The 16,398-nt window shown below is 36.2% G+C and overlaps 1 protein-coding gene across 3 annotated transcripts in view; it reads right to left on the bottom strand.

Annotated features, from left to right (window-relative positions):
• Window positions 1–12,808, bottom strand: part of gpr158a (G protein-coupled receptor 158a) — a 130,224-nt gene extending 117,416 nt beyond the window's left edge. For all 3 annotated transcript variants that reach the window (XM_065294640.2, XM_065294641.2, XM_065294642.2), the window contains exon 1: window positions 11,484–12,808. In XM_065294640.2, the coding sequence (XP_065150712.2) occupies window positions 11,484–12,322 (839 nt within the window). In that variant the 5' untranslated portion in view covers window positions 12,323–12,808. The remainder of the gene's footprint in view (window positions 1–11,483) is intronic.
• Window positions 12,809–16,398: the final 3,590 nt, after the last annotated feature.

Genomic DNA, 16,398 nt, shown 5'->3' with positions numbered 1-16,398 from the left:
ACTGTATCTGAAAATGGTTGGAAGTCTAGAAGTAAAGTAATGACACATAAAAACTTTTTACTGGCATTAATGGACACCTGCAAAAATGGAAAACAATGTTAATGTTTGCGTTTTTCCATGAAATTCTATGCACAAAGATCAAAGCTTTTAAACTATAGCACGATCAAGGCAAAGATACAGAAGCTCCAGAAAAATAGTCCATATGACACATTAGTCCCTTTCCCTTAAAGGAATATTCCATTTTCTTAAAAGAAAAATCCAGATAATTTACTCACCACCATGTCATCCAAAATGTTGATGTCTTTCTTTGATCAGTCGAGAAGAAATTATGTTTTTTGAGGAAAACATTGCAGGATTTTTCTCATTTTAATGGACTTTAATGGACACCACCACTTAACACTTAACTCAACACTTAACAGTTTTTTCAACGGAGTTTCAAAGGACTCTAAACGGTCCCAAACGAGGCATAAGGGTCTTATCTAGCAAAACGATTTTCATTTTTGACAATAAAAATAACAAATATCCACTTTTAAAGCACAACTTCTCGTTTAAATCCGGTCGTCATGCGCTAGCGTCACCCGACGCAATACGTCATCACGTCAAGAGGTCACAGAGGACGAACGCGAAACTCCGCCCCAGTGTTTACAAATGTGGTGAAAGAGGACCGTTCCTACGTTGTTGTATGTCAACTGATACTAATTAATGTCTTTGTGTCAGTTTATTGTTTAAAATAGTCAGCAAACGTGAGTTTTATATTTGTAACACGTGACCTCCCTACGTCACTACGCATTTACGTTAGGTCGCGCTGGACCGGACCTAAACGAAAAGTTGTGCTTTAAAAGTGTATATTTGTTATTTTTCTTGTCAAAAATGACAATCGTTTTGCTAGATAAGACCCTTTTGCCTCGTTTGGGATCGTTTTTAGTCCTTTGAAACTCCGTTGAAAAAAAATGTTAAGTGTTGAATTAAGTGTTAATTGTTGGTGTCTATTAAAGTCCATTAAAATGAGAAAAATCCTGCAATGTTTTCCTCAAAAAACATAATTTCATCTCGACTGAACAAAGAAAGACATCAACATTTTGGATGACATTGCGGTGAGTAAATTATCTGGATTTTTCTTTTAAGAAAATGGAATATTCCTTTAAATCCATTCAATCCATACCCAGTTTAGTCTTAGGAACAAAGCACAAGACGGCAATAAGAGTCAGTAAAGTATAAAAAAAAAAATTACTTGCAAAGAATTTCTATTCAGTTTATATTTTGCCGAAACATCTGTTTATGGGGCGGTGTAACAGGGTCAGGGGTGGCAGAGAGTGAAATGTGAGGGCACAAAGAAAATGAGTCACAGCGCTCCGTGACATTAAAGATCACTGAGCTGTCTGCTTTGATAACTGTCGACGGTACTCTACAAAATGACCCCAGGGTCAAAGAAGAAGAAACGCTGTCCGGCCGGGGACGAGAGTCACATTAGCCAAAACTCATCCTGTCAACAAAATGAATTTCCATCACACTTCCTGCATTTTGCTTCCTTAAAATAGAAGCATAACACGACATTGAGAGATCACAATAAAACGTAATGCATCAGTGCAGCTGATTTATTAAGGGAATGCTTTTAAGAGCATCTGCCATTTATGTGCTTTTAAGGGGCCTAAGGCTCTGTCTTACTGCTTGAACAGATATACTTAAAAACTACTCAATGCATCGCACATCTGTATAGAGTCCACTGCTAAATAACAGTTTGCTCTTTGAAAAGGGAGTATGTATGGCAGTCTCTTTTTCATTGTGCGCGTTTTGTTGGCTAATTGAATTTTATCTAACTGTCTTCCTTTTGGATTGCATTAGCATAATAGCGCTCGCAGCGAGATCCAGCTTCTCTCTGGATGAAAAGAGGTGACATTCGTCTCCATGTGCATTCTTTTTAATGAGCTCCCCTTTTTCATACTAAACTGAAATTCAAATCAAAACAGAGCAGAACAGCGGCGAACCGTGTTAACGCTTATTCTGGCAAACACAGGACAGGAGATGGATAGATTTCTCCCAGCAGACTGAATTTCTCCAGACAGGAGGTCAGAAAGGACATCAGAATATATCTGATACTAGACATTTCCAATTCGTTTATTTTCATACTAATTATTTTCCAATTCGTTAAAGTCTGCCAACTCTAAGATATTAAATGCTGAGCACAGTGTTGATTAGCACATGGATAAAATAGTTATCAAAGGAACATTAGGAAACACAATAGCTACAATAAACATAACATTAGAAAGTTTCAAAGACAGCACATATACACTCTAAAAAAACAAACGGTGCTATATAGCACCAAAACAGTTGCTTTGGATCGTAACGATAGAAGAACCATTTTAGTGCCATATAGCACCGGTGAAGAACCAGTGAAGCACCAGTGAAGCACCAGTGAAGCACCAGTGTAGAACCATATAGGGGCCATATAGCACCACATATGGTTCTACATAGCACTATATGGTTCTACACAGGTGCTTCACTGGTGCTTCACTGGTGCTTCACTGGTTCTTCACCGGTGCTATATGGCACTAAAAATGGTTCTTCTATCGTTACGATCCAAAGCAACTGTTTTGGTGCTATATAGCACCGTTTGTTTTTTAGAGTGTAGGCAAATGTGCATTAATTGTTGCCTATTGTGTTTTTAGCAATATGTTAAATCATAGTTGTTTCATACTGTATACACTTTGCACACAAAAATGGCAAAATGTGCCAGCATTTATGAGCTGGATCTGATAAGCATTTATGAAGAGAAACTAATCACTGGGTTTGGCAAGGTTATTGAGATACATTTTTGAAATTTACTCTATAGGGTGTTGTACGGGCGTTGCTTTGAACGAACTGTGCCAATATTGTTTGATGTTGGGTGGAGCAGACTATCACAATTTGGCACACATTGCTGGGATTACACAGCAACACTTAACATGTATTCATAATGTGTACTAAAACTTATTATTGAACCAAATAGCTCAAAACAAAATATGTCAGATTATAATTTGTTATATATTGTTACGCCATCTTCCAGAGTCAAGAACCTAAGTGTGATGTTCAATCTATCATAGTCATATCTCCAACGTCTCATGCACAGCATTCTTACATCTTAGAAATATCTCACAAAATACACCATATGCTGTCTGCATCAGATGCAGAGAAGCTTATCCACGCTTTTATGACCTCAAGAATAGATTATTGTAACTCGTTACTCATGGGGTGTCAAGCAAATGATGTATGATCACATAAGCACAATTTGGGCATCTTTATTCTTATTGCATATGCATACATTTTAAAATATTGCTAGTCACCTATAAAGTCTTAAATAGTCTGACCATAATTTCTACATTTTTAAATCCTTATTAAATCTTAATTTCAAGATGGGGCCGAGCAAGGCAGTCTTGTTGCATGCTTCTTAGTGTATCTACTGTGTATTGTTGTAACTTGTGCACTTATTTTTGCAACTTGTGTACTTAGTTTTGTATTTCAATTTTTAGTGTATTTATTTATTGTATTTATTATTTTTTATTTCTTGTACACTTGTGTCAAAGATGTGACAATCAGTCCCTCCAGAAAAACGTGATTATGCGATCACATGATTCAACGCATAATCAGCCAAAGTCCGCATATTTATGAGGGGCTGCATTTTTACAAATACACGCACTTTCACAGCATAAATTGGAGATTTCCGTGTGCAAAATATGCGGTGCTTGCATGATTTCATAATCCCTGCATTTTCATAGCAAAAATCACATATATCTTAAAGAAAAATGTTGCGTTTACTTCACACAAGCAAAGCCATGTCCCCTGTTGCCATAGGAATGTTATGAAGTACATCATTGTACATCACTGAAAAGCTGCAAAAGCTGCAGTTTTTGCAAGTTCCCGCAATTTTTGCAAGTTTCATTGCATAAAACTGCATAAATATCCTGCATATTCCATTGCATTTAAAAAAAAAACATGCCGCAAGATCAAGGATTTATGCCCGCAACAATCACAAAAAAACTTTGCACTTTTCTGGAAGGACCGGACAATAAAGTATAGTATTTTTTAATATATAGTAGGCTATATAATATATATAATAATATATATAGTATTTTTTTCAAACGTCTGTCCAGCAACTTTTAATCTAAATGTTTTAATTCTCATAAAATGTATAATATAATATCTAATAGTATATCTTCTATAGTATCAGCTAAATATGGCTCTCTCTCTCATGGGTTTTTTTCTCCCAAGAACTTTTTCCTAAATGTGTTTTCTCCTATGAGTTTTTTTTTTAACCCCTAGGGAGTCCCTTCTATACATCACGTTAATACTATGCTCACTTGTAAGGTTTAATCTTAGCGGATGTACTCTGCTACTTTTGATGTCCTCTGATTTTTCTGTGTTTTCTCTTGTTTTTATAAATGTAAAACTGCTTTGGAACAATTAAACAATTGTGAAAAGCACTATATAAATAAATTTGTTTAAAGTAAAAAGTGTTAGATACCGTGATATATATGGTTTGGCACCTGCGCTTTAAGAATACCAGGTCACATCTAAATGGCCAGTTCCCTAGTCAGCCTCCAGTGGGCTTTTGAGGAGGGCTTGTAGGTCAAAGGATCTACACTTGATGTGGGTTATGACAGGAGACTGGATTTATGTATCCCTAGGGGACCCCTTGCAGACAGGGCCACTTTAGATAGAGTTTACAAGAGCTCTGCAACTTACCCTCATTCACATATGACCACAGAGACATTAAATAATACATGCATATAGTGAATCCATTTATTGCATGCAAATGCATGCGAAGTACTGTGAAATATGTGAAGTATTCATGCTGGGTCAGAGAAACACTTTATAATCATGAAATACAAAAGTAAACCTTCCATTACACTTTATGATCAAGAAAAACCATATAAGCGACATAAAATAGCAGCCATGAGTGAACAACATAGCTTAACTATACAATCTCTTATGTTGCACACAAGCTTGTTGTATTGGATGAAAGCTCTACAGGCTATAAAAGGTAAAGAAGGAATGGTTCTTTAAAAAACCTTTGGCTAAATGATTCTATGGGGAACCATAAATGGTTCTTCTATTCCATCACTGTGAAACCTTTTTAACACTTTTATTTTTAGAGAGTAGAGACAATCACAGCTCCTCATCAGCAGTGAAAAGACCAAAATTACCCTCCATCTTCCAGTCACACAGACTTTAGTCACACTGGCATGTGATAATGAGAAATGCCTAAAATCTTAAGGTGTAACAAACAACAAACAATATATATTTGCAGCCTGCTCTCACTGTTAATATGACTTAGTATGTAACTTTCAAAAAACACAAAATTATATTTTTTATTTTTTTTTGCATGTTTAAATAGATGCTGAAGCATAAAATGTAGATGTAATTGCAACATTTAATTAGTATTATTAGTAGTATTATTACGCTTTTACGGCTACAAAACAAAACTTTCATACCATATGTCACGGCGTGGTAACACCGAAAAAAGGGAAAATAACAGAAGAACCCAAACGCAAGAGATGTATCAAAAATAAACTATGTATTTAATAAACAGAACAGAAAATACCCACGTGGGGGTAAAACAGAGGATGAACTAATAATAATGTGATAGAACACAAACATAAACACGGGAACAGATCTTCTAGTACATGAACACATGAACATAGAGATACATCAACGAACGCGCACACGACAGAGAACAAGAGGGCATTATAAAGACACCACATCAATGGGGAACAGGTGAACATAATTCATTACGTAAGACACGAGTACATAAGGGAGCAGGGTAAAAGTGACGAGACACTGGGAACACGTGACACAGATACATAATGTGAAAAACACGTGTTCCCACACAGACCACAATGCTGCCATGACCTTGCCCTCAGAACATAGACCTGAACATATACTAAGGTCTGGCAAGATCACGACAGCGACAAGACACTAGGAACATGTGGAAGCCACACACACAATATGACTCCACATGTCCCCCACACAGAACATAATACTGTCATGGTCCTGTCAGATGCACTCAGACCTAAATCTAGCACGGAAGGTCTGACAAGACCATGACACCATAAAGATTGCTGTATAGACGGTTTCATTGGACGCACGTGATACATGTCTGGATCCGAACCTTACATTTTTTTAATGGTCTGACTAGTTGCAAAACTGATCTCTTGAACAAATGCCTCGTCGAAAATATCAAATGTTTTGGTTTGCTAGGTAATCTATGTGTTCTTTTTTTGCTTGTTATATAAATAAACTACGTTTAAAGTGCTTTGTTGTTATTTATTCTTAGCGGAGTTTACCGGAAGTTACGTGCGGACCGCGACAGCCGCTTGTTTATGTTGTTACTGCTGAAACCGTCTATAACTTCCCTGTAAATGAATATATATGTATAACCATACCCCAAACTTACCCTTAACCCAAATCCTTTTATACTAAAAAATAAAAATATAATGTATTATTTTATATTATGCAACGTAAAAGACATAAATGTGTAGAAAATTTAAAAGATATTTTAAGCCGCTAATAAAATCCTATCCAAAACAGTTTATTAAAATCTTGTACTGTTAATAAAAAGCATAAGAAATAAAAAGCATAACTGTAATCACAATAATTTATTTATTGCAAATTTTAAAAGCAATACCAAAAGTAGTTAAAATAAGGATGCTCTTCTCTGTGAAGTACAGGGAAGTATTAATGTTATTTACCCACAAGAACGTTAATCCGTCTTCTTGTTATGAAGGCGCCCATTTCAAATCTACAATGTTTCAAATCTGTGACGTAGCACACAAGATCCAATAAGCGTTTGATATTACCAGGGGGCGATGTAAAGGGGGAGTAAACAATGACGAGAAAAGCCCCCAAAATTGTGGTGCTTAAAAATATTTAATAGTAAAAATTATTAACTTTAAATTATTCTATTTGCTGTTTCCTAGTATCAAAAAAATTTATTTGTTTAGGAAACACAAACGTCCGTGGGCCGGGCCCCTTTCCCCCCTCTCAATTATCATAAAATGGTTCAGTCCGCCCAAATTGTATGATCCAGGCAACACAGCTTGACTTTACTTTTAGCGCCGACAGAATAACAACTTGACTGACGAGGAAGTGAAAATATCTAAAAATTCTTAAATTCAGATGCTTTTTCTTGATGAGCAAAATGACCTAAGTAAATAAGTCTAGTTTTAAGACAAATTAATATATAATTTAAGTGAAATTGTCCTTAAAACAAGCAAAATTATCTGCCAATGGGGTGAGAAAAAAATTGTGAAATAAGATTTTGAAATAAGGCAGCCGTTGTCGGCATCTTTGTACGAGGCTCCGCCGGACCCGCCCACTTTCAGCACCCTGCTGTGGTCCACGCTGTTGCACCTGTCTTGCAAGCAGTCTCACTTCATGATATCTCATAAAAATCCCCTTCCAGCTACTGTACAAACTACTATCAGCTGTTTGTGAGGTTTCAGTGCATCTCTTGGAGATGATGTGGAGTTGTAATACTTTCACATTATCTGATTCAGACCGACTCGGCAAAACTCAATTTAAACAGCACAAAATGATTGACTGTGGACGTTATAGATAGAAATGAATATATTTCTGTTTTTATTCACACACTAAATATTTAAACTAGTTTTAATGAAAATTCATGTAGTTTTAGGAAAAGTCACGGGGCAGCAAGGCTTTATGATTCCTTTAGACAAAGTTATTGACTATGCAAATTTCAAAAAGGTCAAAATGACGCCTTGTTCGTTCTAGTGTTAAAGATAATTACCATAAGTTTAAATGTTGCGGTTAAAATGACTGCTGGTGGCCGTTCTAGTGTTAAAAGTGCATGAAAAGGGAACTCAATCAAAAGAAAACGCTGGAAAAAATAACAATACACAGTTTTAGTTAAACGTTCAACACTGCAAAAAATGACTTTCTTACTTAGTATTTTTGTCTTGTTTTCAGTAGAAATATCTAAAAATTCTTAAATTAAGATGCTTTTTCTTGATGAGCAAAATGACCTAAGTAAATAAGTCTAGTTTTAAGACAAATTAATATATAATTTAAGTGAAATTGTCCTTAAAACAAGCAAAGTTATCTGCCAAAGGGGTGAGAAAAAAATTGTGAAATAAGATTTCTTTTTTTCTTAAACATTTAATTCAAGTAAAATTTTCTCACCCCATTGGTAGTCAAAATACAATAAAAGCGCATGATTTTATGTAAATTAATATGAAAAAGTCTCAGCTGTGTTGGGGGCCCTGTCAAGATTCTTTTCATGGGGCCCAAAATCCTTAGCAGCGCCCCTGGATATCACTGCCATAAAGCAATGTGTAGAAAAGCTTCTTAAGGCGCAATATTTGATTTTATAACAAACGCGATGTTTGACGTTTACAGTTGCTGTTCCTCGCAATCGTAAGAATCAACATATTTTGTGAATTTATGTTGTGTTTTGGTCTAATTACTGTTTCATTAAAGAAAATTCCTTTTGTGTTTCATGGGAAATTAACTAAATATTGCAAAATGGTTAAATGATAACATAAATGTTATTAAATTTAAGGTTTTAAATGTAGTCTTGATTAATTTTGTGTACTTTTCTAAAAGTCATGAACATTTCATTAGGTAAATGAGTAAACTGTCTTAAATAAGTCTGAAAATATGACTAAAAACACGTCATTAATATGATTAAGAAACACCAATGCTTTGATATGTTAATATTTATGAAAAGGAATACATACAAATCTGTACTGTCTGTAAAGCTGTTAATACATAAATAATAACTGAATTAGTCCTGTCAACACATCAATATTATACATTTCAGTGTGTATGAGAACGTAAGTATTGTAAATGTATGTGTAGTTCAAACACACTCAAAAAAATGACCCCTAACTCATCAAAAACTGCTTTACACAATAAAAATATATTGAGTTAGTCCAACTCAATATAGAGTAAATGGCAATATTCAATTAGTTGCCTCAACTCAATTCTGAATAACTTGATTTAGCGTCATTTGAATAACTCAATTCTGTTATTTTATATAAAACGTTTATATCATACTAATTAGTATAAGCACATGTTAGCATGCTAATAATAATAACATATGATACTTTGGATGAGCACGTGAGAAGAGACTGATAGATTGTGTTAGTCACATCCACAACCTAACCACAAGCGCCACTCTTCTGCATGATGGTAACCAAACAATTTGAAAAAATATAACACAAACGCTTCTAAATCAATAGGAGAAACGGACATTAAACACTATTAAGTCTTTCTCTTTACCTAAAAATGCATAAAATAACACTTAACTAGTAAAATTACTCTCCAAAAGCAGTTGCATGCAAAGCATGCTGGGAAATTATTTTTCCAGAACCCAAACTCAAACTAATTGTGTTAACGCAATTAAAAAGAAATCAATAAATAATAGTATATATTCATTTTGTGTTAGACTAATTAAATATATATGCTTATTGCTCTTAATGAGGTATTTTAAATTAATTGAACACAATTTTAATGTGTCATTTCTAAGAAGGGCTTGAATAATTCTTTTTAGAGTGCACACTTTACGTAAAACACACGTTAACTCATGTGAGCACTTTGATATTTGAACCTTTGTACCTAAACAGTTCATAACAGAGATCCATGTTGGTACCAAATAGTGCATATTATTTCATAACTATGATAGACATTGTACAGTGTGTTGTAAAGGTTGAAAACCACATTTAAAAGTCTGGGGTTCAATTTTTTTTTAAAGCAAGTATATATTGACCATGTTAACTCATCTGTGCAAGGGTCAAATTTCCTTGTCTCTGAGATGCACACTTGATGATATTTTTGTGAGTGTTTTTCTTGTGCAGCTGTAATATATAAAAATTTTAATATATGCATATTCATTTTTTTTATAAATTACACTGCCAAGAACATATTTGCATTTTGCAATTTATGTGTAATATCTACTAAGTGGTGTTCACGAAGACAAGACTTGGCACCCTAACAACAGCCTAGCAAATGCACAGTGCACAGAACACCCTAGTAACCACATAAAATATCTAAAACATTCAGGACTCTTTAGCAACCTAATTACAACACCAAATCATCCTCCCAAAACACCCGATGACAAATTCTGCATGGGAAAACACCACTTGAATTCTGTTCAAAACATTTAAAAACCTATTAAACATTAATCATGTGCGCTCCAGATATCTATTAGCATGAGATTAACTGGTCAGAGTAATGACTCCACTACTAGATATAGTTGATATTTCACCTGTCAACTGACACTGAAGCGTTTTGGTTCATCAAGATCAGGTTGTCTGCTGTTATAAGAACATCCAAATATAAAATTTCCAACATACATCATTAATCTAAAATGTCTCCAAATGCATGAGAGGTGCCTCTTGTTGCTGTTGTACATCTTTCATTATTTATTCATTATCGTATTGATTGAAAGAGATCCTGGAAGTGAAGGCTGCAGGCATTGCATTAGACAACATCCCTTCCCCCATCATTGCCCCCCTATAAATATGTGTAGGTGGCAAAGAGTGGGCCTAAAGACAACCGCATGGATCTACCTGAATGTCATAGCCAGCAAGTGCTTCGGTATTCATTACTCTGGGGATACGAGCAATCATAAGACGAGCCCTGGCCAAATATCGACCTGCACAGAGAGGTTACAAATTACAGCATAACTACTGAACAAACCCACGGAGACAGCGGCTTCCTCTGGCTTTCCTCGTTTAGACAATCGACTGGAGAATTTGAAGATGACAGTGTCTAGATATAACTGTGTGAACACTTCGACGCATGCTACAAATTGAGCTTAACTGCACGATCACTTTAACAGTGAAATACACGGCATGCCCCTTAATTGAGACATGACACAGTCCAATAATGCAATTGAATACACTTGCAAGAATGATTACTGTAGTTTATAAGTGTCTGGAGTTTAGGATACAGGGTCGGCTTTTAAAGAACAATTCTGGATCTAAAACCTGTGTCTGTGGTACCAGTGGGATTAATTAGTAAACAGGAAACAACAGCAGCCCTATTCCTCATCCCTGAGCTCCAGTGTTACCAATGCCCCTTAACACCTCTTTGAGCAGAGTCAAGGATCCCTGTACGCAACATTTCCACCATGTTAGCTCAATAAATCCAAACTCTCCAATGTCCAAGGTTATATATTGAGAAGCAAACTGATTGTTCAGGGGCCAAGGGGTTTCTTGCTATGTAACCAGCATCAGTTATTTTTAGAAGCAGTCATTACACCTGCATCCATGCTTTGCCATAATAAACGACAGCATACTGTGGCTCAAAATACTAAACAAATCGTAAAAATAACACTATGAAAACAATTATTATAGTGATTAGAACTGGTAAAATTCTAAAAACTCTATTCCTACCTAATACAAATATTAATATCTATTGATAACCTAGATTGCACCAATGAGCATCTGCAATATAAATTTGTTATGACATGATGCAAAAGTTACCTGAAATCTGGACTCCGGTTGGGTTTAAGGCCATAGAAGCCAGCAGACAGTGTCAAAAGCCATCTGGGAATGAAATTCCCCTTCTCACACTCTAAATAAGGAGCTGACCAATGAATCTGTGTTTTGTCGGTGACATAACTTTCTCCACTGCGCAAGGAGGCATCATATGAGACAAAATCTTGACTCAGCACGCGTTTTTGAAGATGGACCTTCTTTTTATTTTTATGCTCATGGTACCATTCGGTGTCTGCCGTTCTGTTTCTCAAAATACGGTGGGCATTGCTGGATAAATCCTGGAGAATTATCTCTCCACCTGCCCGGGTGGCCTGAAGGTAAACAGGTGGCCCTTCAAGTGTAGACCCTGCGCTTAGGGTGACAACAGCTCTGTAAATCTTTAGGTCTCCCTCCAGGATACTCCTGACCAGGGCATGATACCACTCCATATCACGTATGGGGCTCTGTTCTTTGCTGGCTTGTAAGATCATGTTTAAGAAGTTTGTGGCGTGAACAACCGTGTCCAGCACGCCGCGCATGGAGTGATGCGCGTCTCCGTGCGTCCTTCCCCGCAACACCCCCAGCTCATATCTCCTGGAGCAGTTGGCGTATTTTAAGGTGGAGATATCCCCCGTGTGCAGAAACGCAGTCACCACTTTAGGTACCTGGTCCTCGATCTTCTGCGTTGAACTAGAATGAGGTTTCCGAAGATGCGCTTGCTGGTTGTTATGCGTATTATAAATGGCCAGCTTTGCTTGTAGGTCCCGGTCATGTTCCACGTATCTATAACTTGATCCTATAACAAATCCTACTTGCAAGAGTAACGATATCCGGATAATGGCCATATCCTTCAATCCCTCTTATACCTTACCAGCTTTAGTTCCTCAAATCTGATGCGAGAAATCACAGTTGGTACATGCGGTCAAATAATTTGTTCACCTGTGGATCTTCTGCCACAGGATCCCCAAACAGATGATATTTATTGTATCAGTAATCCATTTCTCATCTGAGGTGCATTAGTGTTGTTTATAAGTATCCGCTCGTAAGTGATGCCGGTTCGGTCTCGTATCTCCACAGATCCCTGCAGGAGTGCAGCAGATGTTCCGGATCCCCGACGCTTTCCTCCCAATGTGATGCTGGGCGATAGCAGGCGCAATCGGATGAGAGAGAGAAAAATCCTATTTTTCGGAGGCAGGCAGTCAATACTTCACACTTGGATGACAAACACACTCCGCCCTCTTTCGTCCACTCCAGTTTTAAAGCGGCGTGAGAACCATACCGTTCGCTTTAACATCTAGTGGTATCCGATCGCGAAGGTCTCGTTTGTTTGGTATGCTCTTTGAATCGGTTCGCGCAATGAACTAAGCAATTGACCCGATCGGAGCGATTTTCGATTCTGTCTAACTGAACCGTTCAAAAGAACCGATTCTTAGAAATGAATCAGACTTCTAAGAACAACCAATATCCCGTCTTCCCCGTCACCTTATAGGGCTGGGAAAAGTGTCCTTGATTGGTGTATGGTCATTCATGCTGTCAATCATTGGATAGAGGGCGCGTTCGGTAGGGAAACCGAATGAGCTGTCCAGTGCTGAAAGCAAAACACACAAAACCCCGAGCATAAATCGCATTAAGGGTTGGGTTCAGGTTAAAATAGACGTCAGGAGTACATTTATTAAAGCTCTGCTATAAACGTACATAGACGTCAATTGGGAAAGTCTGTATACAAGACAGGGAAAACACACTGAGGTAAACGCCATGCACGAGCGTGCTGTAAATATTTATAGTGAGGAATAAATAGAACGAAATCGTTCATTATAAAACACATCGTGCGTGGTTCTCTTTTGTGAATTTTGTGGTTCTCTGCGCTATTTTTTAATTGTTGGTCTTTGCACGCATGCGCTAGACGAACGTCTGTGTGGATATTGCGTCGCGCGTCTCGCGCCATTGGCGTCGCGTTTTTAAATTAGAAATAGTGCGCACATTATGACATCGGTTTTGTCCAGTCTGTATGTTGTTGAACGCAGAAAAAACATGCTGGGCTGTTTACGCCCAATGCGTTATCCTCCTCCATCAACGCTGTTTTAATTGTTGGTAATGCGTCAGACTGACATGTGCGGGTCGCTGTCGCTCTAAGTGCGATACATGTTTATAGTGCCTCGTCAAGTTATCATCGGTAGTTCAACTTATAAAAGCGCGTCTCGAGAACAATGTGAACAGCACCTAACGTAAACAATGCCGTCCTGCTCTCTATTTAGCATTAATAATGAATTAAACAAAACTGGTAAGGTTTGCTTCGAGTATTCACGGTGGTCTTTAACTGGAGGAAACACTGCAGTAATGCGACCATCACTGGATGGATGCATGCGATTGCAAAAGGCTGTGAATCATGCTGCAATATGAGTCATCAACACACGAGCGCTTAATCCAGACCTGTAAACAATGAAATGCTCTGAAAGCGAATGACTCAAACGTGTGAATCATGAAATGGCCCAGAACAAACGTTTGGTGATGCAATGACTTTTTGCAGATAAGCACCGTGATCAGACGAGGTTACAGGAATGTCTATGAATCATCCTGACAAATTACGATCATAAATATCAGTAGAATCTGCTGTATTAACATGGACCATATATTTTATCTAAGTAGATAGAAGTGACTGAGGCATTTTAGCTCTCCCTTTGAAAAGGATTATGGTAGATAGAGGGCTAAATCTGTCAAGATGGCAATCTTAGTTTTAAGTATGCTGTAATTTTCCTGTTCTAAAATGTTTTCTGTAAGGTGATGTGCAATAATTTACTCTTTACTCAAAATTAAAATGAATTGATTGCTTAAAAATTGTTTTGTTTCAATAAAAAAATTATAGTAGGCTACCTGTTTGGCTAACAAAAGAACACAAAACAACACTGGCATGTATTACAACAGTTTTTAGTTAAGGCAGACTATAACCAACAAAACTAAGCTTTTTAATTTCAGGAGCAAGTTTAAATACAGATGTTTTTAACTTTAGATATACTTTAGATGTATGACTTACCACATATAGATTGGCATGCCCCTAAAGTACGTTAAAAGGTCAACATATTTTAAATGAACCTTTCATCCCCAAAGGAATACCAGTGGAAAATAAGATATTTTAACCAATATTTTATGCTATAGACTTTCAACAGCAACAACATAAACAATGTGGTTTTGTGGACTAAACGCAACTTCCGGTAAACTTTTGCAAAGAATCAATAGCAGAGTCCTGTTACAGTTTATTTCTGATAACAAGGGAAATAAATGACAAGTAAATTACCTTCATTCATATATCATATCTAACGCAACTGTAACACTGAGCTAACCTAACCAACCAAAAAGTTTCCTTTCAGCAAGCTTTTATATTCTTTGGTACAAATTAAAATAACTTTTTAAAACGATAAATATTATTATAGTTGATTTAATATGCTTAAACAACCGTTTTATAAAAATGCTGCATTTAGTACAAAACTTACTAAACTTTTGACTAAACACTGAGGGGCGGTTTCCCGGACAGGGAAACTTAAATATCAGTGCCCTTTGTTTTGCCTTAAAATGCACACGTGTAATGTTTTTAGTAAGGCACGTTTGTTAAAACTAGTTATATTTCCTAATTAAACTAAGGTCTAGTCCTGGCTTAAGCTAATCCCTGTCCGGGAAACCACCCATGAGTATCTTCACTTTATGGAGTGTAGGCTTAACACATCATATGCAGACAGGAAAAGAATAAGACAGGTGAGATAAGGGGTGGCTGGAGTGTGTGTGTTTGTACCTGTGCCTGATCAGGTGCATTAGGCTTCAGCAGCCCTGAGTATATTTTTTAAAAACATTAAATTTATTCTCTGCAATTGTGAAAATGTTTAACTTCAACAGTATAAACATCACTTAATATTTTGTGTTTTGGAGTTATTTGTAAAAAAATGGTTTTCTCAAATATTTACATAATTTAACTTGTCTAATTTAACTGTTAAACTGTTAAAAAATGTTAATTTTTAATGGCGTTAAATAATAATAATTTATTATTATTATTATTATTATTATTATATTATATATCATTATAAATACTAATATAGAAATAATATTATTATAAACACTAATATAGAAATAATATTGTAATATTTTTCCAGAGTGCATCTTTTGCATGGTGGATTGTTAAAGGGATAGGAAAATTCTGTCATTATTTACTCACTCCTTGTTACAAGCCTGTATACATTTCCATGTTTTGATGAACACAAAGGAAGATATTTTGAGAAATGTTTGTAACCAAATCATTCGTGAACCATATTCACTTAGGAAAAAACAATACTATGAAAGTAAAAGGGGTCAACAAACGGTTGGTTACAAACATTTCTCAAAATATCTTCCTTTGTGTTTATCAGAGAAAAGAAATACAGGTTTGTAACAACATAAGAGTGAGTAAATGATGACCGAACATTTGGGTAAACTATCCCTTTAAGATCAATATTTCAAAGCCATGTACAGTAGTGATGTATAATGTGGGCATGAAGCTGTGCAGGATAATTTACAGTCAGCCAAACATCTTTTATGGTACAGTAATTCAAGATCTATCTACTGCTGGGTCCAGACAGCCATGTCTGGGTTTATTTTATGACAACAAACTGTTCATTATCCATCACAAAAACATGGTAAACATGTTCTGTTTTTCCTTATTCAAGTAGATAGGAGCTATACTTGTGGTCATATATGCAAATTAGAGTAAAGCGTCTTTTTAAATGCACAAGGAATTTATACTAACAATTGCAACCACTTATGTCATGGTCAATCAAGAGTTTATACACTCTAAATAAAGGTGATAAAAAGCAGTAAAATTGGTTCATAAGGGTTTGTCTTGTGTTCTGTTTGTTTTGTTGTCAGGTCTTTTATTTTGTAACCTCACCTGGTCATGTCA

The sequence above is a fragment of the Paramisgurnus dabryanus genome, chromosome 22, assembly GCF_030506205.2.
Source record: "Paramisgurnus dabryanus chromosome 22, PD_genome_1.1, whole genome shotgun sequence".
Taxonomy (NCBI): Eukaryota; Metazoa; Chordata; class Actinopteri; order Cypriniformes; family Cobitidae; genus Paramisgurnus; species Paramisgurnus dabryanus.
Note: the sequence above shows the minus strand (reverse complement) of the source record. Positions and strands in the feature narration are given on the sequence as shown.